Source organism: Gallinula chloropus (assembly GCF_964237585.1).
Source record: "Gallinula chloropus genome assembly, chromosome: 23".
Lineage (NCBI taxonomy): Eukaryota > Metazoa > Chordata > Aves > Gruiformes > Rallidae > Gallinula > Gallinula chloropus.
In genome coordinates this window covers 4,918,863-4,938,640 of record NC_140108.1, presented here as the reverse complement: position 1 = coordinate 4,938,640, position 19,778 = coordinate 4,918,863, and the positions used below count along the sequence as shown (strand labels likewise).

The 19,778-nt window shown below is 42.5% G+C and overlaps 1 protein-coding gene across 1 annotated transcript; it reads left to right on the top strand.

Annotated features, from left to right (window-relative positions):
* Nucleotides 1–1,617: 1,617 nt before the first annotated feature.
* MICOS10 (mitochondrial contact site and cristae organizing system subunit 10) lies at nucleotides 1,618–16,903 on the top strand. Its single transcript, XM_084274808.1, has 4 exons — nucleotides 1,618–1,710; nucleotides 12,899–12,946; nucleotides 13,567–13,676; nucleotides 16,662–16,903. The coding sequence occupies exons 1-4, from the start codon at nucleotides 1,644–1,646 to the stop codon at nucleotides 16,668–16,670; spliced, it is 234 nt and encodes a 77-aa protein (XP_084130934.1). The 5' UTR covers nucleotides 1,618–1,643; the 3' UTR covers nucleotides 16,671–16,903.
* The last annotated feature ends 2,875 nt before the right edge of the window (nucleotides 16,904–19,778 follow it).

Here is a 19,778-nt window from a genome sequence, read left to right as displayed (position 1 = left end):
ATGGGAGGGTGGAGCTGGCACATTGGGACGTACCGGTGGGTCAGTGCTTTCAGAAAACACTTCTTTAACCAGTCAGGGAAAAAATCTGCTGGATCCTGTTGCTATTTTTATAGATAACCTGAGGTATCACTTTATTTTTGATACTGACTATGCAGCAAGGCAAACTGGTTTCAGTAAATTGCAGGGGGAGGAGAAAAAGGAACCCTTTTTATAGAGGGACAAGAACTACCTTCTCCAAGAAAACCTCTTGAACCTGCAAAGGCTTAGTTTAACCATATGCCTGCCAAAAAAGCGTTGGGGTTTTTTTTAGAGCTATTTAGACTTTTAAATTAAGTAGAAGTGAAAGGCAATTGTGATAGCTTAGTGATGCAGGAAGGAATTAAACTAAATCACATACAAGAAAAACTTGCATCAGTGCTCTAGATCAAAACCCATTGTACTTAAGACATATAAGAGACCACAAGCAATAATAACAAAAAAATTTTTGCCAACCTCAGAGAGCTTTGACTTCTCTTTCTTGCTTTAGTCTTTAATTGACTAGTTAAATAACTTCCAGTTTTACAAAGCAGTAGATCCTCCTCCTCCTCCTCTCCGACTTGATAAAGCAAACTGCCAAGACTTACAGAATTCAGAGAAAGTAATCACAGCTAAAAATTGCCTTACCAAGTGCGAACGGGGGCATTATTACTTGATAAACACTATTTTTTTTCACAAGGCTTCTAGAGAATGACTTTCAGAAAGCCTACACAACATTTGCAGCATGAATTTCATTACAGTAAGTTTGCAACTATTCACACTTACATTCATGTTTCCACACTGCTGTGGCACGCTTCAGGGTATGCCAAAGCCCCATAAACCATTGAGAACCCTTCCCACAAACTCCTTATGCAAGTATTAGCATCCTACCATATGGAATAACTGCTTAAATATGTTATTATTGCCTTCCTGACATTATGTGGTTTCTTAACTTCTAGTAACGATAATGTGGTGCCTAGGTTGCTCTTAAGTAAAAGAGGTGATCCTTGGGACATGAACAGGGATTGGAAACACCTTGTTTTTTCACACACCTGTATTTCGTTTCAGGCCCTGAAGAGATGTTGAGAACTGCCACCAAAGGTACAGGAGCTGTGTAGAAAGAAGCACTTCTGTGAGTCTTGGTGAGGCAAAACCTACATAGGAAGGTGTGTTCAGTAGAATATATTCAACCCTGCGGTGAAAGTTTGGACCCTACAGCAAAGATCGGCTCTTACCAAGGATGAGGTGAGAGCGCTGAGGGGAGCAGGCCGGTGGGGAGGCTGGGCCCAAGCTGGCCGCCTCTGAGAGGTGGGGATCCTGCCTTAGGCTGGCGGATACGAGGAGTTAAAAGGACACAGCGGGTGTCCAAGCCGAAGATATGGTGCCCAGGAGGGCCCGGGACTGTGGTAAGCCGGGTCCTACAGGGAAAAACAGGCTTCTGGGCCGGTCCCAAGGTCGAACGCGGCGGCCATCGCGCCTTCCCGCCGGTAACCTCGGCAACGCCGGCCGGAGCGGGGCAAATCTCGCGAGATGCAGCGCTCCGCCGCTTAGCTGAGTAGGCAAATCTCGCGAGAGCTGCGCGGGGGAGGAGGCGAGGGCACGGCCTGAGGTGGGAGGGGACGGCTAAGATGGCGTCGGAGGGCGAGCTGGGCAGGAAGTGGGACCGGTGTCTGGCAGACTCCGCCGTCAAGCTGGGTAAGGGCGGGGAGGGCAGGGCGGAGGGGGAGGACCTGAAGAGGGGCGGTGGCGGCCTACCGGGCGCCCCGGGGCTAGGAGGGCCCGCCGTCCGTTCGGCCCTGCGGTGTGGCCGGGCCCGGCGAGGAAGAGCCCTGTGAGGCCTGAGTGCTCCCAGGCGCTCTGAGCCCGGCCTAGGCCGGCAGCGGCCTCGCTGTGGGACCGCGCGGGGCGGCAGGGTGTGCTGCGGCTCCTCCCTCAGCGCAGGCCGGCGCTGCCCCGGGGGGTCGGGACCGGCGTGGCGGGAGAGAGCCGAGCGGCCCCTGGCCTGGCAAGGTGACCTTGGGGCACCACGGACCCTCCCTGGGCCCACTCGCAGGGCCTCCCCGGGGCATTTCTCCCCGACTTGGCCCCGTCTTACCCGCGGTCCGCTACTGGAGGGTCCGTTTTGACTTCTGGTTACTCCTTCCGTTGAGGATGAGAGGTTTCCCTGGGAAATCTCCCTCTCTGCTGGGCTCCGCGGCCAGCGGGACGGTCCTGCCCTGAATGAATGGCCCCCGGGTAGGCATAACCGGGTCCTTGAGTGCCACGACCTTGCCCGCCTTTAGTTTTGCTGTGACGACGGCTTTCGGTTTCCGAAATCTCTTTCTGCAGAGCTGTTCCCATCACTCAGTGTACGAGGTGGGCTGTGTTTATTGAAAGCAGTACGCAGTGTGACACGCTGATAGCTTTGGCATGTGTGACTTAGTACTGTGAGTGCAGTTTGACATTGAGAAGCTTTCCACCCGGCGTCCCCACCCTGCAGGCAGTTGTGCCTTTTTTTTTTAAAGCATGAGAACAGTTCTGTTGACTTTCTTCTGCATTTATTTGTCCTTCAAGATAGGACTCCACACATGCCTGCAGTGCCTCAGATCTGCAACAAACCATTCATAACGTTTCACTTAGAACTGTGAGTTTTACTAGTGGTTGTAACTGTGTACTCAGGATTCAGTGCTCTTTGTGTGACAGGCTGGCAAATCGACTACACAGTCTTATATAGCAAGTCTTACATAGAGTGAGAACTGAAGTATCTGACACGAAGGGTATGTGTTCCATGTTACTGCAGAAGTCTCTCTTAGAACCATAAATAATATCTGAGAAACGTGAATGTTTATTTCTTGTCGCTGTAGTGGCCTTATGCTTGAAAGCTGATGAGGAACTTGGGGGGGTTTAGTTGCCTAATACTTTTCCATTAGAAAAGATGTTTAATAATTTTAAGTAAACTGAAACTTCCATTGTTTATAACAGGCCTTTGAAATGTGTCAAGTGCTCCAGAGCAATGTTTTGCCTTATGAAATTCTATTCAGGTTTGTCTGACAAACATATCCAGATATGTTTATGTTTCCGTAGCTTTGGTTGCTTTATCATAAAATATTAAGTATGCCAAATTATAAACAAGAACTTGCTCTATGCTGCAGCTGTACATGTACATGTAGGAATCCTGTGCATGGAAATTCTCTCCGGGAGGCTGAAGGAAATGGATATAGGGTTGATTACGATGCAGCACGTCTCTCCAGCAGGCCTTTCATTGTAATTTGGTGTTTTCTTCCATTCTAAAGTGGCAACAAAAGGAAGAAAACATGCTTAGGCTTTCTGCACTAGTGCTCTAGACCAAGGGTTCACGGTGTTAGCCTCGTGATAGTGTTGAGTAGAGGTCTCAGTTATGCTCATGTTTTTCATTAGATTGCCCAAAAGGACACATGGGCTGCAGCTCTTTAATTTTATCCTTCGTGCTAAACCCAGTATGATGGCCTCAGACACGTGTTTCTCTTCATGTGTGATGGTGTTTTTCTGTTTTGTGTGCTTTTACGATTGATCCAGTAACTGAAGCGGCTGGGCTGGCAACCTCCTCCATGGTATTAACACCAAATGACTCTGTATGAGCTGTGGAAGTTGGAACTACCCAGAAGTTGCTTCATGCTCCAGTATTTTGTGACTGAAGATGATGATGACCTTTAAATGTGAAGTGAGTCGGTGGCCTAGCTTTGCAAACTGTTAACTGAGTGCTGATAACTCAAACATTCTCAAGCTATCTCAGTGGACGTGATTGTTTCCTCTGCAGGGACTTAACCTGCGTGGGGTGATGGTTGTTTTGTAATATTACTGCAGTGTTTGGTGGAGTTCCCAATAAACTATTAAGGGTGGTGGTTATGCTGGGAAGAAAGAAAATAAATACAGATTTTTCACTGGAGAAATTTGCTGCTTGTTATGTGGGATATAGAGGTTTACCAAATCCTCACTTCTTTGCTGGACTTTTCCTCTTGGTGGCTGCAGTTTCCTTCCCACATGCTCCTTTACAGCCTTCCTGAGCACTATTGCATGAGAGATCTTTCCAGCCACTGGCTGGGGAAAAACAAGCATCAGGATTAGCCCTGTGTTTTCCCATTCCAGACTCTGTAAATAAAGGAAAGCACTGAATTTCTGAAGCCTTGCACACATGGCAGTTTTTCCAGTGTCTGTGAGAGCTGTAGAGACAGATAAATCCCATGGATTAATTTGATGGCTGGAGAGACATGGGAAACAGAAGAGAGCGAGACAGGAGGTGGCAGCTATCAGGATGACTTTTTTAAGCAATAGTGTGTTTTTAAGGAGGAGCTGGGGACTGTGCAGTCTGTCCTGCCTTGTGTTAAGCAGTTGGTCTGTCCACTCCAGTTGCGTAACCCCCTGTATTTGTAGTTGGCTGTGTGTGTTATGCTGGACTGTTTTAGTTGGAGATCAAGCTCCTGGAAGAAAACTTGATCTTCTGCCACTAAAACGTCCAAAAAATATATTTATCTTATGTTCCATCTCTTGAAAAGCTGTGTTATATTTTTGACCTCTTGGTCACTACCTGTGTGCATCTTGTAATTTGATGTTAAAACTCTTTCCTGTTAGTTCAAAACAGAATGTGTTGTCAGGCGTAGTTAAGACAGTATTCAATTTCACTGAGTTCCATAAACTTCAGTATCCCTGCACAAAACATTGAGGCATTGTTTAGAGGAGTTGATGTGCTAACCCCCTTTTCATTAATACTGACCTTTATTTGTGTTGCTAATGGTAAGGATGTATTTTTGTTCCCCTTCCCTTTCTAAAGCCGGCTGTAGCCACCGTGTTTTATGTGTGTAGTGGGCTGGGTTGTGCTTTCTTGGCTGACCAGGCAGTTTCTCTGATGGGTGATCCAGATCCTGCTTTGCACCATTCTCAGGAATTTTCACCCATGCAGACACTTAAATAATTTAACTTGCTGTCCTACCTTCTTCCTGATGACTTTTAACTTACCCATCAGAGAAGTTGCTTGTTTCCTGCATAGGGAAGGAGAATCACACTACAGTAGCTTGCTTTTTCTTCCCAGCTTGCTAAGCTTTATGGACTCCTGCATCCACTCCAGCCTTCACAACTATGTCTCCTTTTTATCAGTAGACCTCTGCAAAGAGGGGACAGGGAAGTAAATAGTGTTGTGGTCTCCCATCCTACCAGCTTCAACCCTGTTTAAAGGGCTTGTTTGTTTGTTTGACTGATAAATAATTCCTGCCTGTTTATTTGGAAAGACAATTACTCAGGAAGGACTGTCAGAGTTGTTTTTTCTCTGTGAGGCTATAATTTTGGACAAATTATTATTATTTTATGCTGTTTCCATGGAACAGGAGAGCAATAAAGTGTGTAAGGGAAGAGAGATTTGTGTGCTTGTGTCTCTGTTTGTTTGTTTTTAATTTTTTGTAGTTTTAATTGAGTCATCTGTAATTTACCTGATATTGAAAGGTAATCTGTTCTCTTCTTGGCTGGGTGAGTTGAACTGCTGTGCTGAAGTTAATTTTTTGCAAGAGATGAATGTTTTGATGTGTGGCTGTGCTTGACCAAAAATTCAGCATGGAAGCTTGTAAATAACCCAGTGTAGTAGTCTTCATTTTCCTTTAATCCTCTGTTTTGACATCTGAAAATAAAACACTTCTAATTTCCATTTAATAGGAATTTTTTAAGAGGAAAGAGCGCTTTCAGTTCTCATGCAACTGTTAACATGATTTCTTCTGGCTTGCATCATCTGGCCCGCTTAAATAGTGTTTCTGTTAATGGCAAGGGTGAAATTGTATTGTTTGTGTCATTCCGCAGATTGACTATTTCAGAAAGAAGCATTGTATGGATTGCAATGTCAGTATTTTTTAAATAATCCTTCACATGGTTATGAATAGGATAAAGTCAGTCTATATAATGATAAAACTTGATTATGCTTTCTGAAAACTGGATTAGACTTTCTCTAAATATACAACAATCCTGAAATTCCTGTTTTGAAGTGGGGTTTTTTTGTGCTTGGCAGTTGTAATGTGGCCATCCAGTCTTAGCTACCAGGTCAAAAGATTTGTCTTCATTTGGGATTTTGGTTTTAATATTGATGAATACTATAGGAGCACACAACTGCATTGCTATGTGAGCTTTGTAACTCCATGTGATTTTTCCTTTGTTGTACAGGAGAAGATCCAATTCTACTAGTTGTATCTTGCAGCTGACCAAGTAGTATAAATATTAACTGCTTGTGGCCTAGGCTGTGCAGGGAGGCAATATACAGCCAGCAAAAAAATGTTTGCTTTGGAAGAGGTAGGCAAGTGCTGTTCAGAGAACAGGCTTTAAGTCAAAAATCTAATGGCAGTATTTAGTTATGTTATAAGCAGTGTTCTGAATACAGTGACCAATCTACAAACTAAGGGGCTTTTATCTTCTTTTGGAAGAAGAAGAGAGGAAAATCTTTAGGAATCCAGGCCTTTTCTCCTAAGTGGGCTGCTGTTCCTCTTGGCTGTCTGTCTGACTGAGTCAGGTAACTGCCCTGCCTAGATGCACCCGATCAGCTCGGTAACCGAAGCCGAGGGTGACACTGGGGGAAGCCCTGCTTGATCCCTGTTCCACCCTGCCCTTGGCAATACTTCTGGTGTACAAGGAAACCTGAAAGAAGAGCTGTGACATCCATGTGGTAGGGCAACCATTTAAAACCCAGGCATATACATAAGATCTCTCCTGGAAGTGAATGCAAAGTACACTGACTTTGTTGTCCTCTGCATTAGTATGTTGGTAAAATGCCAGCTGTGCCTTCTTTATGAGGTGACACACAGTGATACCGTCCAGGGGAGGGGACTCTTAAGCAAGTGATACCCTAAACCACTCGTTAGGTCCTTGAGAAGTGGCAGCAGTAGGTGGGAACATCTCTTTGTTCTTTGTTATATTTGATTTAGTATTCTGAGAAAATCCTTTTGGGGCTGCCAGCACATCCTTGCTGATAATAAAGGGATAAGGAGACATTTGAGAAGCATCAGGCTTCTTTCCTTACCATTTCTGCTGGTGAGATGCCACTGTAAAGATTCTTGCTCTAACTTGCCTCTGTTTCTTAGCTGGGCCAGCAGACGTCAGTAATGGTCAACCTAGGCTGGAGGGGTGTGAAGAAGTCTGATTGCCAACTCTCATAGTTAGGCTTGGAAAAGCCCTAAATGTGAATGTGTGTAGTCCAGCTAAACTTTTTAGTGCTGCTGCTGTCTTCATTAGTGGAACATTTGAGTGCAGTGCGACAAGGTAGAGTTTTCTTCAAAGGTGTATTTTCTATTATGAATATTTTGATAACATCTTATGTATGTGTTTCTAAAACAGGGTGCAGCCCTGATTTTGACTAAAAGCTTGATCCTTTGTTTTGGTGTGTATTCAAAAAGCAGCTTCCACTCTTCTCCCCTTCCCCTTTTACAAGAGGGAGGAAATGCATGTACACTCTTGTCTCACCATCTTACTCGCCGGTGTTGGGATGAAAAGTCTAGTCTGGCTACAAGATTAATCTTGGGAGATCATGGGCTAAGGGTGATGCTTCCTGCTGCTGTGTGCCCATCTGCAAAAGTGCTGCTGTTTATCCAAGTTAGCCTTTGGGCAGCAGTTGAACTGCAGGAGTGCTTAAGGGTGAAAGTGGCCCCTGAAAGCATGGTGGGATTTTTGTATCGTAATGCTATTTGGATATTTATTTTCTGTCATTCCAAGTATTCTGTGTTACTACAGTCAAATGCTAGAAGAAAACATAACACACTTCTCTTCCTGTTTCTTCCTTGAGTACTCGGTATATAGTTTCATTATGTTTTCTTCCAGTGTCCTTGCTCATTTTTCTGTCTGCTATGTAAACAATCCACACAACGGGGGAGAGGAGAATGAAAGCTTCAAAGTTGGTGTTTGAAGAAAATCTGATTCCTGCCAGGAACCTTGCTAAGCGTCTGCTTAAAATTAATTCTCTGTGAAAATAAGTGATTTTGTGGTCTCAGGTTTCTCACTGGTGCTAAGTGCTGCCCTACAAGGGTCCTGGTGTATGAAGAAGGCTTTCCTCCTTATTTTTGCAAAACAATTATCAATGTGTCTTGTCAAAGTGGGATTTGAGGCGGGAAAGATGGAACACCCTAAAATAGGAGGGACAATATAGTGTGCATGTTGCTAGGGGTTTTTGTTTGCTTTCAGGATCTTCACTGTTCTTTGATATTTCCTTACCTAAAGCAATTTTTAGTGCTGGACTGAGGTGATGCTCATTTGAAACCTGCAGTGCATCAAGCCAGTGGATGAGATCTTGCTGTTGGCTTTGAAGTTGTTGCTGCAGCGCTCTGCTGCCCAGAAAGAAGCTAACTGAGCTCAGTAGATTTTTCTTGATCCTAATGGAAGCTGTCTTTCTAGCTGGGAAGAAGTCTTCTCTGCTGGGACAAGTCCCTGACCTATTTTAGAGAGTCTTGTCTGTACAGAATGGTGGCTGTTTTCTTAGAACAGGAAGCTCTTCTAGGAGCTCCTTAATTTTATTTCAATCATTTAACTCTTTTAATTGTAAAATAACAGAATCTGAAGGAGAGGAGGCTGAAGTGCTGTACCTTTGTAGGGAATGGCAGAGAAAAATTATCTGATGACAAAAAGAAAACTATTAAGTAATTTTAAAACTTCCAGCTGCTATAGTAACGGCAACACATTTGCCAGATGTCAACAAGCATATTTTAATCCTTCTATTTTAAGTTTCAAGCTATTGAAAAATAGTATATCTAGGTGTGGCAGTTTTTAATAGCTGTTTCTCCCCGTAGCTACTTGGGTAGCTTAGGAAAGAAGAGTGTAGTATCACTGTCAGAGGGACTGTTGGTTTAATTTATAGAAAAAGCTTTTCCCAGATGTTCTTAGAGGGCAGGAACCCATCCTGAAGATTTGTGTTTCTCACTGAGACACTTTTATGATGTCCTGTTGGGTATATGGCGCGTGCTCTTCTGTGTGTTAGATTGATTTGAGGGACTGTGACATTTTTCTTGGAAGGTGTATGAGCCAAGAAATCAGAATGAAAAAGTTTTGAAGATTGGGCTTTCTGCCTAATACCAATTCCATGTGGCTGTGCTGGTCTGTACAGCAGAGATGCTTACTGGGGAGTGAGAATAAGATGACCACAGAACTGTCCTGTCCCCTGTTGACACTGACTGTAAATGAGTTTAAGCTGAAGTGATAGATGTTGGGTGGAAGAGACTGTTTTTCTAGTTAAACATTTTAAAATGTCAGAGGAGGTGAAAAATGCGTTGTACTCCTTCCTGTGGCCTTTTCCTCCAAAGACTCTGTCATGCAAGAAAGAGAGGGGAAATGTGCCCGGCATGGCTCAAGCCCTTGGCTTTTCCATGTTCATTTGTTTTTATTGTAAGATAAACCTTTCATGTTTTATTGTTATGAAGTTAAAGCCTGGCCTAGAGGTGCTGATCTTTAGTAGAAACAGCTGTAGACTGAGTGTCCCCTGCTCAGGTGGGAGGCTCTTTGAAGCAACATGTTGACTCTTTAAAAAGAAATTGAGCATGTGAGAACTTAAACCTGTAAAACTCATCAGCAGCTCTGCCATTGTTTATCTCTGGTGTAACTTTATATAGAATTAAAGTGAAACGCCTTGCTTGGCTTCCAGGACAAGATGGTTTAGCTCCCCCTTGGTCCTGGAGACACAGGAAATGACCACATAACCACAAATACTTTCTAGTGGAACCAAGATGACTGACAAACTGTTCACAGAAATAGGTTCTTAACCAGACGGGCTAAGAAATTAAATGTAGCGAAAGCTTCTGTGTTTAAGTTAAAACCAAGTAGAAAAGAGCAAATGCTGTATGTGGACTGACGTGAGGGGGCAGATCCGAGCACTTGTTGTTTTCAGCATGGTCCTTTCTTCAGTGAGAAAAGGAATGATCTGACCTACCTTTGGGATGAGGGAAGCCAAGGTGCTTTGCTGGCTTTGTTTCTCAAGTTGCCTTCTTGTACAGAGAAGAAAAAAAAAAAGAACTAGCTGTCAGATCTCCTCCTCTCTGTAGCATTCTCAGGACTTAAAGCAAGTTCTAGATACCTTCCAATCATCTTTCTAAACTAATCAGCCACTGTACCCTCCTTGCTGCTGGAGTAGGGTGCAGTGATAGCCTCTAAATTTGACACTCTGCCCTTTCATGAGAAAGAAGAATCCCTTCCCTAGGACCAGGCTTATCACTGCTTCAGAAACAAGGTTTATTTGTGGGGTTTTTTTAGGAAAGACCATTCTGTCTTAAGTCAGTTGTGCCAGAACACATCTGCTTAACAATGATGTCAGGTATTAGTGTGGGGGAAGACCTAGGCTTGGTTTTAGGCTCAGGCTGAACTGCAGTTGGCAGAAATAATAAATTTTTCACCTTGAAGTATATCCTGTAGCTTGCTCCGTGGCCAGCAGGAAGGGAAGCAGTATTGATGGCATCTGTACAAATAGGGCTGTAATGTGAGAGGGCATCTGAAGGAAGTGAATAGAATACAAGATGATGATGATTTCTGGAAGTAGATGGAAAGAAACTACTAATGATAACTGCTTCTTTAATGTAGACTTTTCTTAAGGCAAGGAATCAAGCAGCTAACTGCCAGGCTGGTAAGAAGAATCTGAGTTTGGTAACGTGGAAAATGTGGCGACATCAGAAACTGCCTGGGCTGTGCATTGAGATGATGCAGAATTTGTCATCCTGTAAATAACTTCTCATTGATTAGCTAAACTGTTTGGGTTGGCAGAGAGGATCTCTTCTTGGACAGGAAGCGTAGGACCAGTATCAGTCACTGCATGACAGTCCTTCTGAACTGGACAGTTCAAACAACGCCTAGTGCTGTCTGAACAGAAAGTAATTACCTCCAGAAAGTCCTCTTCAGACCTCTGGTACAACAGCCCAAACCACCAACAAAAAAAGGCAGCATAACTATGTCTTGTAGAGAAAGCCTGGCAGAGGGAGTCGGGTCAGAGGGCCAAACAGTTGTCCGTTGGATGAATTCTTGAAGATAGTCATTATCCTTAATAGCATAAACATTCTGCGAGAGCCAGCACCAGCTGTATTATAGCAGAGGTGCAGAAGGAAGGCCCTGCTTGGGGAGGGGGAGTGGAGGAGTCAGCATGGGTGAACTGCTCGTAGTAATGCATGATGTCTCTTCCAGGCTGCACAGAAATGCCGGTCAGTGACACGGTGTGAGTAGTTAGCTGTTTATATGAGATGCTCCAAGTACTGTATCTCTTACTGTCTCAGAAAAAGCCTGAAGCTCTGACCAGACATCTGAGGAACGGAGACTTTCCCTTAGCTGTGCAAATGATTAGAGTGAAAACCTGACCTTCTGCAAAGTGCTCCGTTTCTAAAATGTCTGGGGGAGTTATGTCAGGACCACTTGGCAGGCAGGCAGAGCTCTTCCCTGCAGTTAGATGTTTTGTAAGCTAGTTGTAATGACCTGGTGAAGTAGTTACTTCTGTCACAATTGAAAAGTTGAGGTTAAATGAGAAGTTTTTGAAAGCAACTCTCATTTCCAGCTCTTGGTACATATGTGTGGTGAAGTCCTAACGGGAGAGTAAACATGAGGGGGTTTGCTCTGATCATCTGTTTGGTCATCTCTGTTCTAATATTCAAGGTTTTTTAATCAATTAAAAGCATGGAGTGCTTACTTCATTTACTAGGGAATGCAGTGAGTATTGTTTCAATAATCTGTACCTCAGTAGGAGCTACCATTAGTGTACTTTTTGTAGGGAAAAAGGTTTAAAGAACAGAAGGCAACTTTAAAAACCCTAAAACTAACCTACTCCTTTACTCCAGGAGGGTATAGGATTCTTTGGCATTGTTCTGGACTCAACCACTTAGTAATGTGTTCAACAGGAGCTTAAATAAGGATCACGTGCTTTTAGGAATATTTTTTTAAAGTGTGTCTTTTAATTGATAAAGCTTGTTACATTCAACTTCTTGTATTGAAAGGGGAGAATTGAAACCTGTAACAGGATGTGCTTGCTGCAAAATAAACTTGAAACTTAGGTAATTATTTTAATGAGCACATGCATGACTGATTTCTTTTTTCCTCCTTTTTTTAAACTGGTACTTCCGTGCCTTATCTAAAATTCTTGCATTGAGTGGATATAATTAAATGTAGAATTTACCCACCGAGCTCAAAAGTTTTTGCTGTTATATTGAGTTGAGAGGAGTTCTGCAGACTGACTTCTTGCAAAAAATCTTAAGCTTACCTTCCAAGGAAAGCAAAAATTATTTTTAAATATCCCAGCTGAGTTTTTTTTAATGGTGCTGGATTCTTTTATATTTTTTTCCAACTGCTGTAGTTACTTCTATATATAGTATAAGGATGTGAAAAGTCATTCATTCCTAAGGTGTTTAAATATGCTCCATAATGAATGTTGTGAATGTGAAAGATAAGCAGCCTGGAGCTTTCTTTTGCAAGGTATAGGGTAACACAAAGCATCAAAGTTTTGCTGCCCTCAGGACACACATTGAAGTAGTTAAAGTAGTGAGATAAATGAAATACAATAAGATATTCATCTGCAAAATTTAAAGCTCAAGGACACAATAAGTTTTCATTTAAGTGTTTCTCATTTGCTGACAGTGAGCCAAATAAATCTTAATTCCATGTTGTAGATGGTGACATAAATTCAGTAACTTTCTCTGGGATGAAAGCCTGGTTTCCTTCCCAAATCTGATGATGTACTTGTATACATTTTGATTCTAACCTGAATTAGCTGCTTACAATTACTTAAGAAAACAAGAATGATTTTGTTTTCAGAATTGCTATTTGAGTGTGCTGCAGTAAGACATAGTCTGATATTCTGAGTTGGAACAAAGAACTGCTTTAAAAACCTAAATAATTTCCCATTATTCTTTATTATCTTTGTCCTCACTCACTGTGTTTCTTCCTACAGGTGCTGGGTTTGGATTAGGAATTGTTTTCTCAGTCATCTTCTTCAAAAGTAAGTACACCACAGCAATCCAAACTGCCTGGTTTCTTTATTTCTGGCTGTTGTAGGTGCAGTTTCAAACTAAGAAATCTTTGAGGCATGGAAAACTTAATCAGCATATTAGACCAATTATTTCATTATTGGTCCTGCCCTTTCCAGTTGAAATGGAGTTACCTGAACTTTTAACTGTTGTGTAACAAGGTTGTTACATGCTTCATCTCTCTAAGCTCCTACTGTGCTTGGCTCAAATTTTGGAATTGCAGGAAACCCTGAGCCAAATTACTGGAGCCATGTGTCTAGACATCAGTTTATGCCAGTCTTGCCAGGGTTTTAAAACTGATCTGAACTCTTTTTTTAGTTAGGCTTTAGTAACAGAATAATTTTCAGTGGTATCTTGAATTCAGAGATTGCTCTCTGTTAAATTCCAAACACGATGCCTTACTCACTGTTACTCTTGTTCTGAAGTGGTCTCTTTTTAAGATGATTTTAGTACATATAGAACTTGAAAATGCCTAATAGGCATTTTCCAGTAACTTATTCTTTCTTGGTGCTTGTTTTAACAGTGCCATGTGAAATGAACAGCTTTTCTGGACTTTAACTTCTCCTTTCTGCTTGCCTTCCCCCCCCCACAGGAAAGACGTGGCCTATCGCTTTTGGGTCAGGGATGGGGTTAGGAATGGCTTATTCCAATTGTCAACACGACTTCCAGTCTCCATATCTTCTCCATGGTAAATTTGTAAAAGTAAGTATCAATACTAGTTACTATTGATGGGTATCCCTTGGGGTAAACCCAAACCCAGGACAGTAAGTAAGCATTATTAAATGGCACATCTAGACACATCTAGCCTTCCCCTAGAGAACAATAGTAAGAAGAAATTTGGGTTGCTGAGGTGGGAGCGAGTCTGTCTCCTGCTCTATAGAAATTTTTAGTGTCTGGTTTGTTCAGCAGTAAATTTAGGAGACTGAACACACACAATTAGTTTAACAGATCCTGCAGGTAGGTTTTCCTATGACCTGAGAACACAAAGAATAAAAATACATGCTAGAAAAGCTCAACTAAGTTAAGATGCTGTCTTCAGACTTTGAAAGAGATTTACTAGGAAGAAACTGAAAGTCACATCAGGTGTGTCAGGTGGATTTACCTCTGAAAGCAAAATTCTGATCATCTGTGGGATTGGAGTTTCTTTTAGGGGTGGTTTTTTTCAGCATTAAAACACCAATCACTTGTACGTTTTGTGGCTCGTTGGGTCCAATAGTAATAATTAATCTCAACAAATTGTACACTTTAAATATTGAAGAGGAAAACTTAAATAATTTCAGGATTATTGTTGACCATGCAGAGAGAAAAGATTTAAAGATAGATAAATTAGCAGGAACCATTTGGGTGTGTTCACAAGCTGCCTACAGTGCACTAAGTCCACAAACTCACCCCATTAATATATTCCTTATTTCTTCACATGTAAAAATTGGGGCTGTGCTTACAGTAATTTGTCATTTTGGCATCTGAGAGAAAAAGGTGTGTTCATGCATATTTTGGGCCCACAAAGGCATATACTGAGAAAAGCATTTTGCTGATACAGTGGAGAGTCAATCAGCAGGACATACAGCTATGTTAACACTTCAGAAAGTACTTAGGTAAAGTGTTCTGCCAGGAGCTCTTCATGGCAAGTACACGGAATGCAAAGATTGCCCCTCTATCACTTGTCTGCCTATTGAGGGAGGCCTGAAGGTGTTTCTAGGCTTTTCCCTGATGCATCTAGAGCTGAAAGTTGAGTCTAGTCTTCTGTAAAGCTACTGGCAGATGAGCTTTCATCAGCCTTCTGCAGCTCTACCAGACATGCCTGTTCACAAATACTATCTTCAGCTGCCTGTAAAGAAAGGAAACAGCAAGATTCCCAAGCAACCTCTCCAGCATAAAATATTTTGAATGGCAGTATAGAGAAACTGTGACTTGGATGCTGCTAGTACAACACTGCCCAGAAACAAAAGTCTCTGCAAGACTCTTCTGGCCAGATCTGTGGTAGTGTTCCACACCATCCTGAGGGCATTCCTCCAGTTCATGTCTTCTGAAACAAACTGGAGTGGCATGTCTGTGGCTTCATGTGAATGGTAAATGCCCTGCTCACATGTACTGAGGGAATTATTCATCCAAGGATGCTTGGAACTAGGGATGTTGGGCAACGGAAAACTGACTTTCAGGTCAGCCTAGTAAGGGATTTTGTTTGGATTAAGGGCTAATCTGTTCTCTGGAGCAAGGGTGGTCCTTCAAAGCATGAGGTAATTGAAAGGACACTTCATAGAAGAAGCGCAGCTGCCTGCATGGCACAAGACTAGACAAATAGTTTCCAGTGCACTGTCTCCACTAGCTTTCTCTGGCACAAAGAGGCTGAACATGCTCAGAGAGGGAAGACGCAGATGAAGCCATCTAATGGTTAATGTCATTAATTCTCTCCAAAATGTCGTGTCATGGATAATGGCTCCAGGGTTATTACAGCAAAAATTATTTCATTTCTGTTGGTTAGGAGCATGGAAAATATTGTTGCAGTATCACTCATCTGTTTTTTTCCTAGAAAATACTGTTGTAACTAAACTCTGTAGGACTTCCTTTACAAAACTGAGTTTCTGTTCAAATGCTACCTTGTCAAAAGGTGAAATTCTGCAAGAAAATCAGCTTTATTGAGAGAGGGAGAGAGAGAAATGTAACATGGATTAGCATGAACAAAATTATTTCTAGTTTTCCGAACCTGTCAAGTTCATAGGATCACAGGATAACTCAAGCTGGAAAGGATGTCAAGGAGGTCATCTAGCCTGACCTAAAACTGGGGTCAGCTATGAGGTCACACCAAGTTACTCAGGGCTTTATCCAGTCTGGATTCTTGATTCTTCAGGACCAAGTTCTTAATTCTGAGTCCTGAGTGAGAATGAGTGAGGACAGAGAACCCTCATGATACCAAAAAATCAGGAGATTGCAAAGCAACTTTGCAGCTGCTCTAGCTCTAACTTGGATCATCACGCTGCCTGTCCTTTGAGTTAGTAAGTTGCTCATGAAACACTAACTCCAGTGCAAGAACCATTCTCTAAGCCAAGAGACTACTTAAAATGCAGAGTTGTTCTCATTTGTGGTCATAAGATTCTGAGGGCTTTTAGAGTAATTTGATCAAGTGGATGTCACTGTGACTTCAACTGAACTTAAAATCAACATCTAGCAATCATTTCAAGGCTTAAAACGGTCTGGCTGAGAACTATGTGGCCTAAGGTTTCCTTGCAAAATGGAATGTATTGTCTTTTTCAGGTTATTTAACCTGTATTATTTATCAGCCCAAAACAAAGAGCCCTGCACTTTGATTGCAGTATGGATTGTACTGATGTGCAACAATACAAGAAGTTTGGCAACTGGAGCCTTTCCTCCTGCCCTTCGTGGCTTTGATTTCTGCCTGATTTCTATTCAGTCTCTGAACACTTGAACACTAATGTTGAGGGTTATTTTTGAAGTACCCTTTTTATCAGAATGGAGGCTTGTATGCATTGAAAACAGGGCATGCTTCTGCTATGAAAATAGCTGCTTAACTTCTCCATGCTCAGCTCTCTCAGCCTAGTGAAGGATGAACATGTTAGCCTACCTTCTGGAAACGTTAAAAAGCAAAGAGGCTTGCTTGACATCCTGCAGCACCTTCCATGTATGGAACCCAAATGGCTTTTTAATAATATAAGCCTTCTTGCTTTACAGGAACAGTGACTAATGACTAAGACTATCCCAGTGGGAAGGAAGGAGAAATCAACGATTATTCCTCAGGAATAGTGAAGTGCCCCTGGAATAAGCCAACATTCTTCAGTAACGATCACCAGTAACTCTTTATACTCCAACAAACTGTTTCTGTACATGAAACAAGGTTCTGTTGCTTGTTTTGTATCATGTCTGGAAAGTGCAAGGAAGAGCTCTTCTGGGAAATAAATAATAGAAAAAATGTCCTTCTCTGGTGTGTTGACTTTGTGTGTGGGTGAGAGAGGGACTGGAAGGAGAGGACTTCATTTTGAGTACCTAGCAGCTGTGACCACCTGGGTAAAAGCCACTGTGAGAGCTCTTCAGAAAAGACAGCCACCGTATGTTCCTCTCCGCTCTTGAAAGGCGACCCCCATCTAAGACAGAGTTCAAAGAAGCATTCCCACCTCATAAATCACCCACTAGACCCCTGCTGCTTGTCCCAGTGTTTGGAGAGGAATATAAATACTCCTAAGTCATGTTTGTACAGTTGCCCTGTGAAAGTGGAATTTTGTCTTCTCCAAAGCGGCAGAATCCAAAAGGGCAAATCCCAACTGGGTGACTGATGCCAAGGCAGTGCTGGCTCTTGCAGTTTGAATTACAGGGTGACCCAGGTTTGAAACTTCCTCAGTAGAGTGGGTGAATTAAACAGATGCACATGCCATCTGCCTGTGAGCTTACCTTTTAGGTTGATTGTTTTTTCATCCCTCTTCTGTGGGAGAAGATAGAGGTTTTGGTGTCTGGGAACGGGTTGTGAATACTTAAAGCTTTTTATTACCTTGGCAAGTCACTGATCCCAGTACTCCCTTCTATTTTACATTTACCTTAGTCCTTGTAATTACTTGTTGGCATGTTCTTTGCTGCTTCTTCACTCAGCCTTGATTTTCTAGCTCCTGAGATGGCTCTCAAGGACCTCTGCTCTTTCTCTGTGCTTGCTGCATGTTGTCCACATAACACAAGATCTGTGTGCATGTCTCCTGAGACAGAAAGAGAAGGATCTAGATTGACATGGAGCTTTTCTTTATCAAAAGCCTGTTTTGCTGCGTGGTGAGCGCTGGCAGATGGAAGAGTGACAAAAAAATTCCTCTCCAGAAAGGAAAACACAATGGAAAACAAGTTGCACAATATTTGTTTTTAAACCATGCCAGAAAAGGAAGGGGATGGACTGAGGGCAGTCTCCTGAGTTCAGAGAGCTTGAGAAGCTCCATGTCTTGCACAGCAATGGTAAGTGCTGTAGCAGCAGTCTTATACATCCCCCCCACCTTGTCCTGGGCACTTGTATGTGGATCTCATGCACTGAAGAAACATGTTGAGCTGTGCCCAGAGCCAACAGATGTGGAAGAGCTCGCCTAGAGCAATGGACTTATGAAATAAAACAGCTTTAATGCCAGAGCAGCATTAAAGACTGTCAAAGCATGATACCATCCAGGACTATTGCTTGAGCATGTCCCTGTTTTTCCACCTTCTCCCTTGCTGGACTGCATTCATCAGTCAGGTCAAAACAGCTTATTGGAAACAGGATCTCTTTCTTTCTTCCCAATTTTGAATCATTTTATCTGGCCCCAATCTTTAATTTGAACTATGTACTTTGGAGCCATAGCTCCTCTGTGGTTTGGGAAGTGTTTTATTGAGTTGTGTGTGCACTGCCATGCTAGCAGCCTGGTAATCTAGTGGGCTCAGCTGGAGAGAAGAGCATCACCCTGGGTAAGAAAGGAGAAGCAAAAGTGGTTGAACACTGAATGTAACAAATGCCAACAGGCAGAAAAAGCTTTAGCTGATGCTGTGTCACTTGGGCTGTGATGATGGGTTCTGATTTTATCTAGTGTCCCTGGTATTGAGTTGTCCTGCCCTGCTAAGCTCTGCTTTATTTCAAATACGATTTCCCAGAGTTAATTCTCACTTAATACAATCTACTGTGACCTGTGATTGAGTGGTTCTTCTGGCCCTGGAACTCAGAGGGTACCTTGTGGATACTCTTTCACCATGTGTCAGTTACTGCTAGAGCGTGAATAATCAGAACAGATGTTGAATACAAAATTCACAAGGGTGTGTGTGGAAAAATTGCACAATTTTACTCTAAAAAGTGGGATGTACATTTTGTCTGTGCTCTTTAAATGAGGTAAGGACTTTGTTTTTCACAGCTGCCTTGCTGCTTCTTGTTTGTGTTGAGATATATATATATATATATATGTGCACATACATAACTAGCACATAATTGGCCTGTAATTGTTTTGGTTTAATTAAAGTTGTATTATTCAAAACCTATCTTTGAACCTGTCCATGTAAGCTGTGCAAAATACCTCCTTGGGAGGACAAGTCTCCTGTTTCCCTCTCTGGGAAGGGGACCATACTGTTCCCAGCCGAGGTTGGAATAGGAACAGTTTCCTGCTGCTTGATTTCTAATTACATAAATGGAAGGGGGAAAAGTGGAAATTGGAAGGACCAAAAGGCATGTTAAATTTAGTATAATACACTCATCTGGAAACTATCACATTTTTCCTTCATTCTTAAGCCTGCTGAAATCATTGCTTCGTCTAACTGTAGCGTGATTTGGATCGGTACCAAGAAGTGCAAACAAGATAGGCCTAAGAAGGCAGGTGTCTGTACCCAAAACTTAATGGGACCTTGCAGTGGAGAAGTTACTGTACTGGTTTTAGTAGGAAAATGGTGAGAATATAGCAAGTAAAGAAACCATACAGCTATCTAGGAGAAGGGGGCGGGAGGGAAAGAAGCTGTTTGCTGAAAAGAACTGGTTTTGAACATTTAACAACTCCCTAAGTGCTTGACTGGCCACAAATCTGACTCTTAACGGGTTGATTAGATGTCTGCTGAGGCTTTGAGATGAATAAACAAGTCATGGAAAAGCAGAGACTGCAGGGAAAAAAGTATCAAGCTGCTTTTCTATTGTTTATCTGAGTTCATGTTTGATCAAGATACCGTCATTTCTTTGTATTTCAGTCGTGCCTAGGAGCCTTGGCCAAGATCAGGACCTTGCTGTATGCGGTGCTGTACACACAAATAAAACCCAGTCTCTGCCCTGGAGAATTTACAAACTAAACAGATGGGATTAAGGGAGGTAGAAAG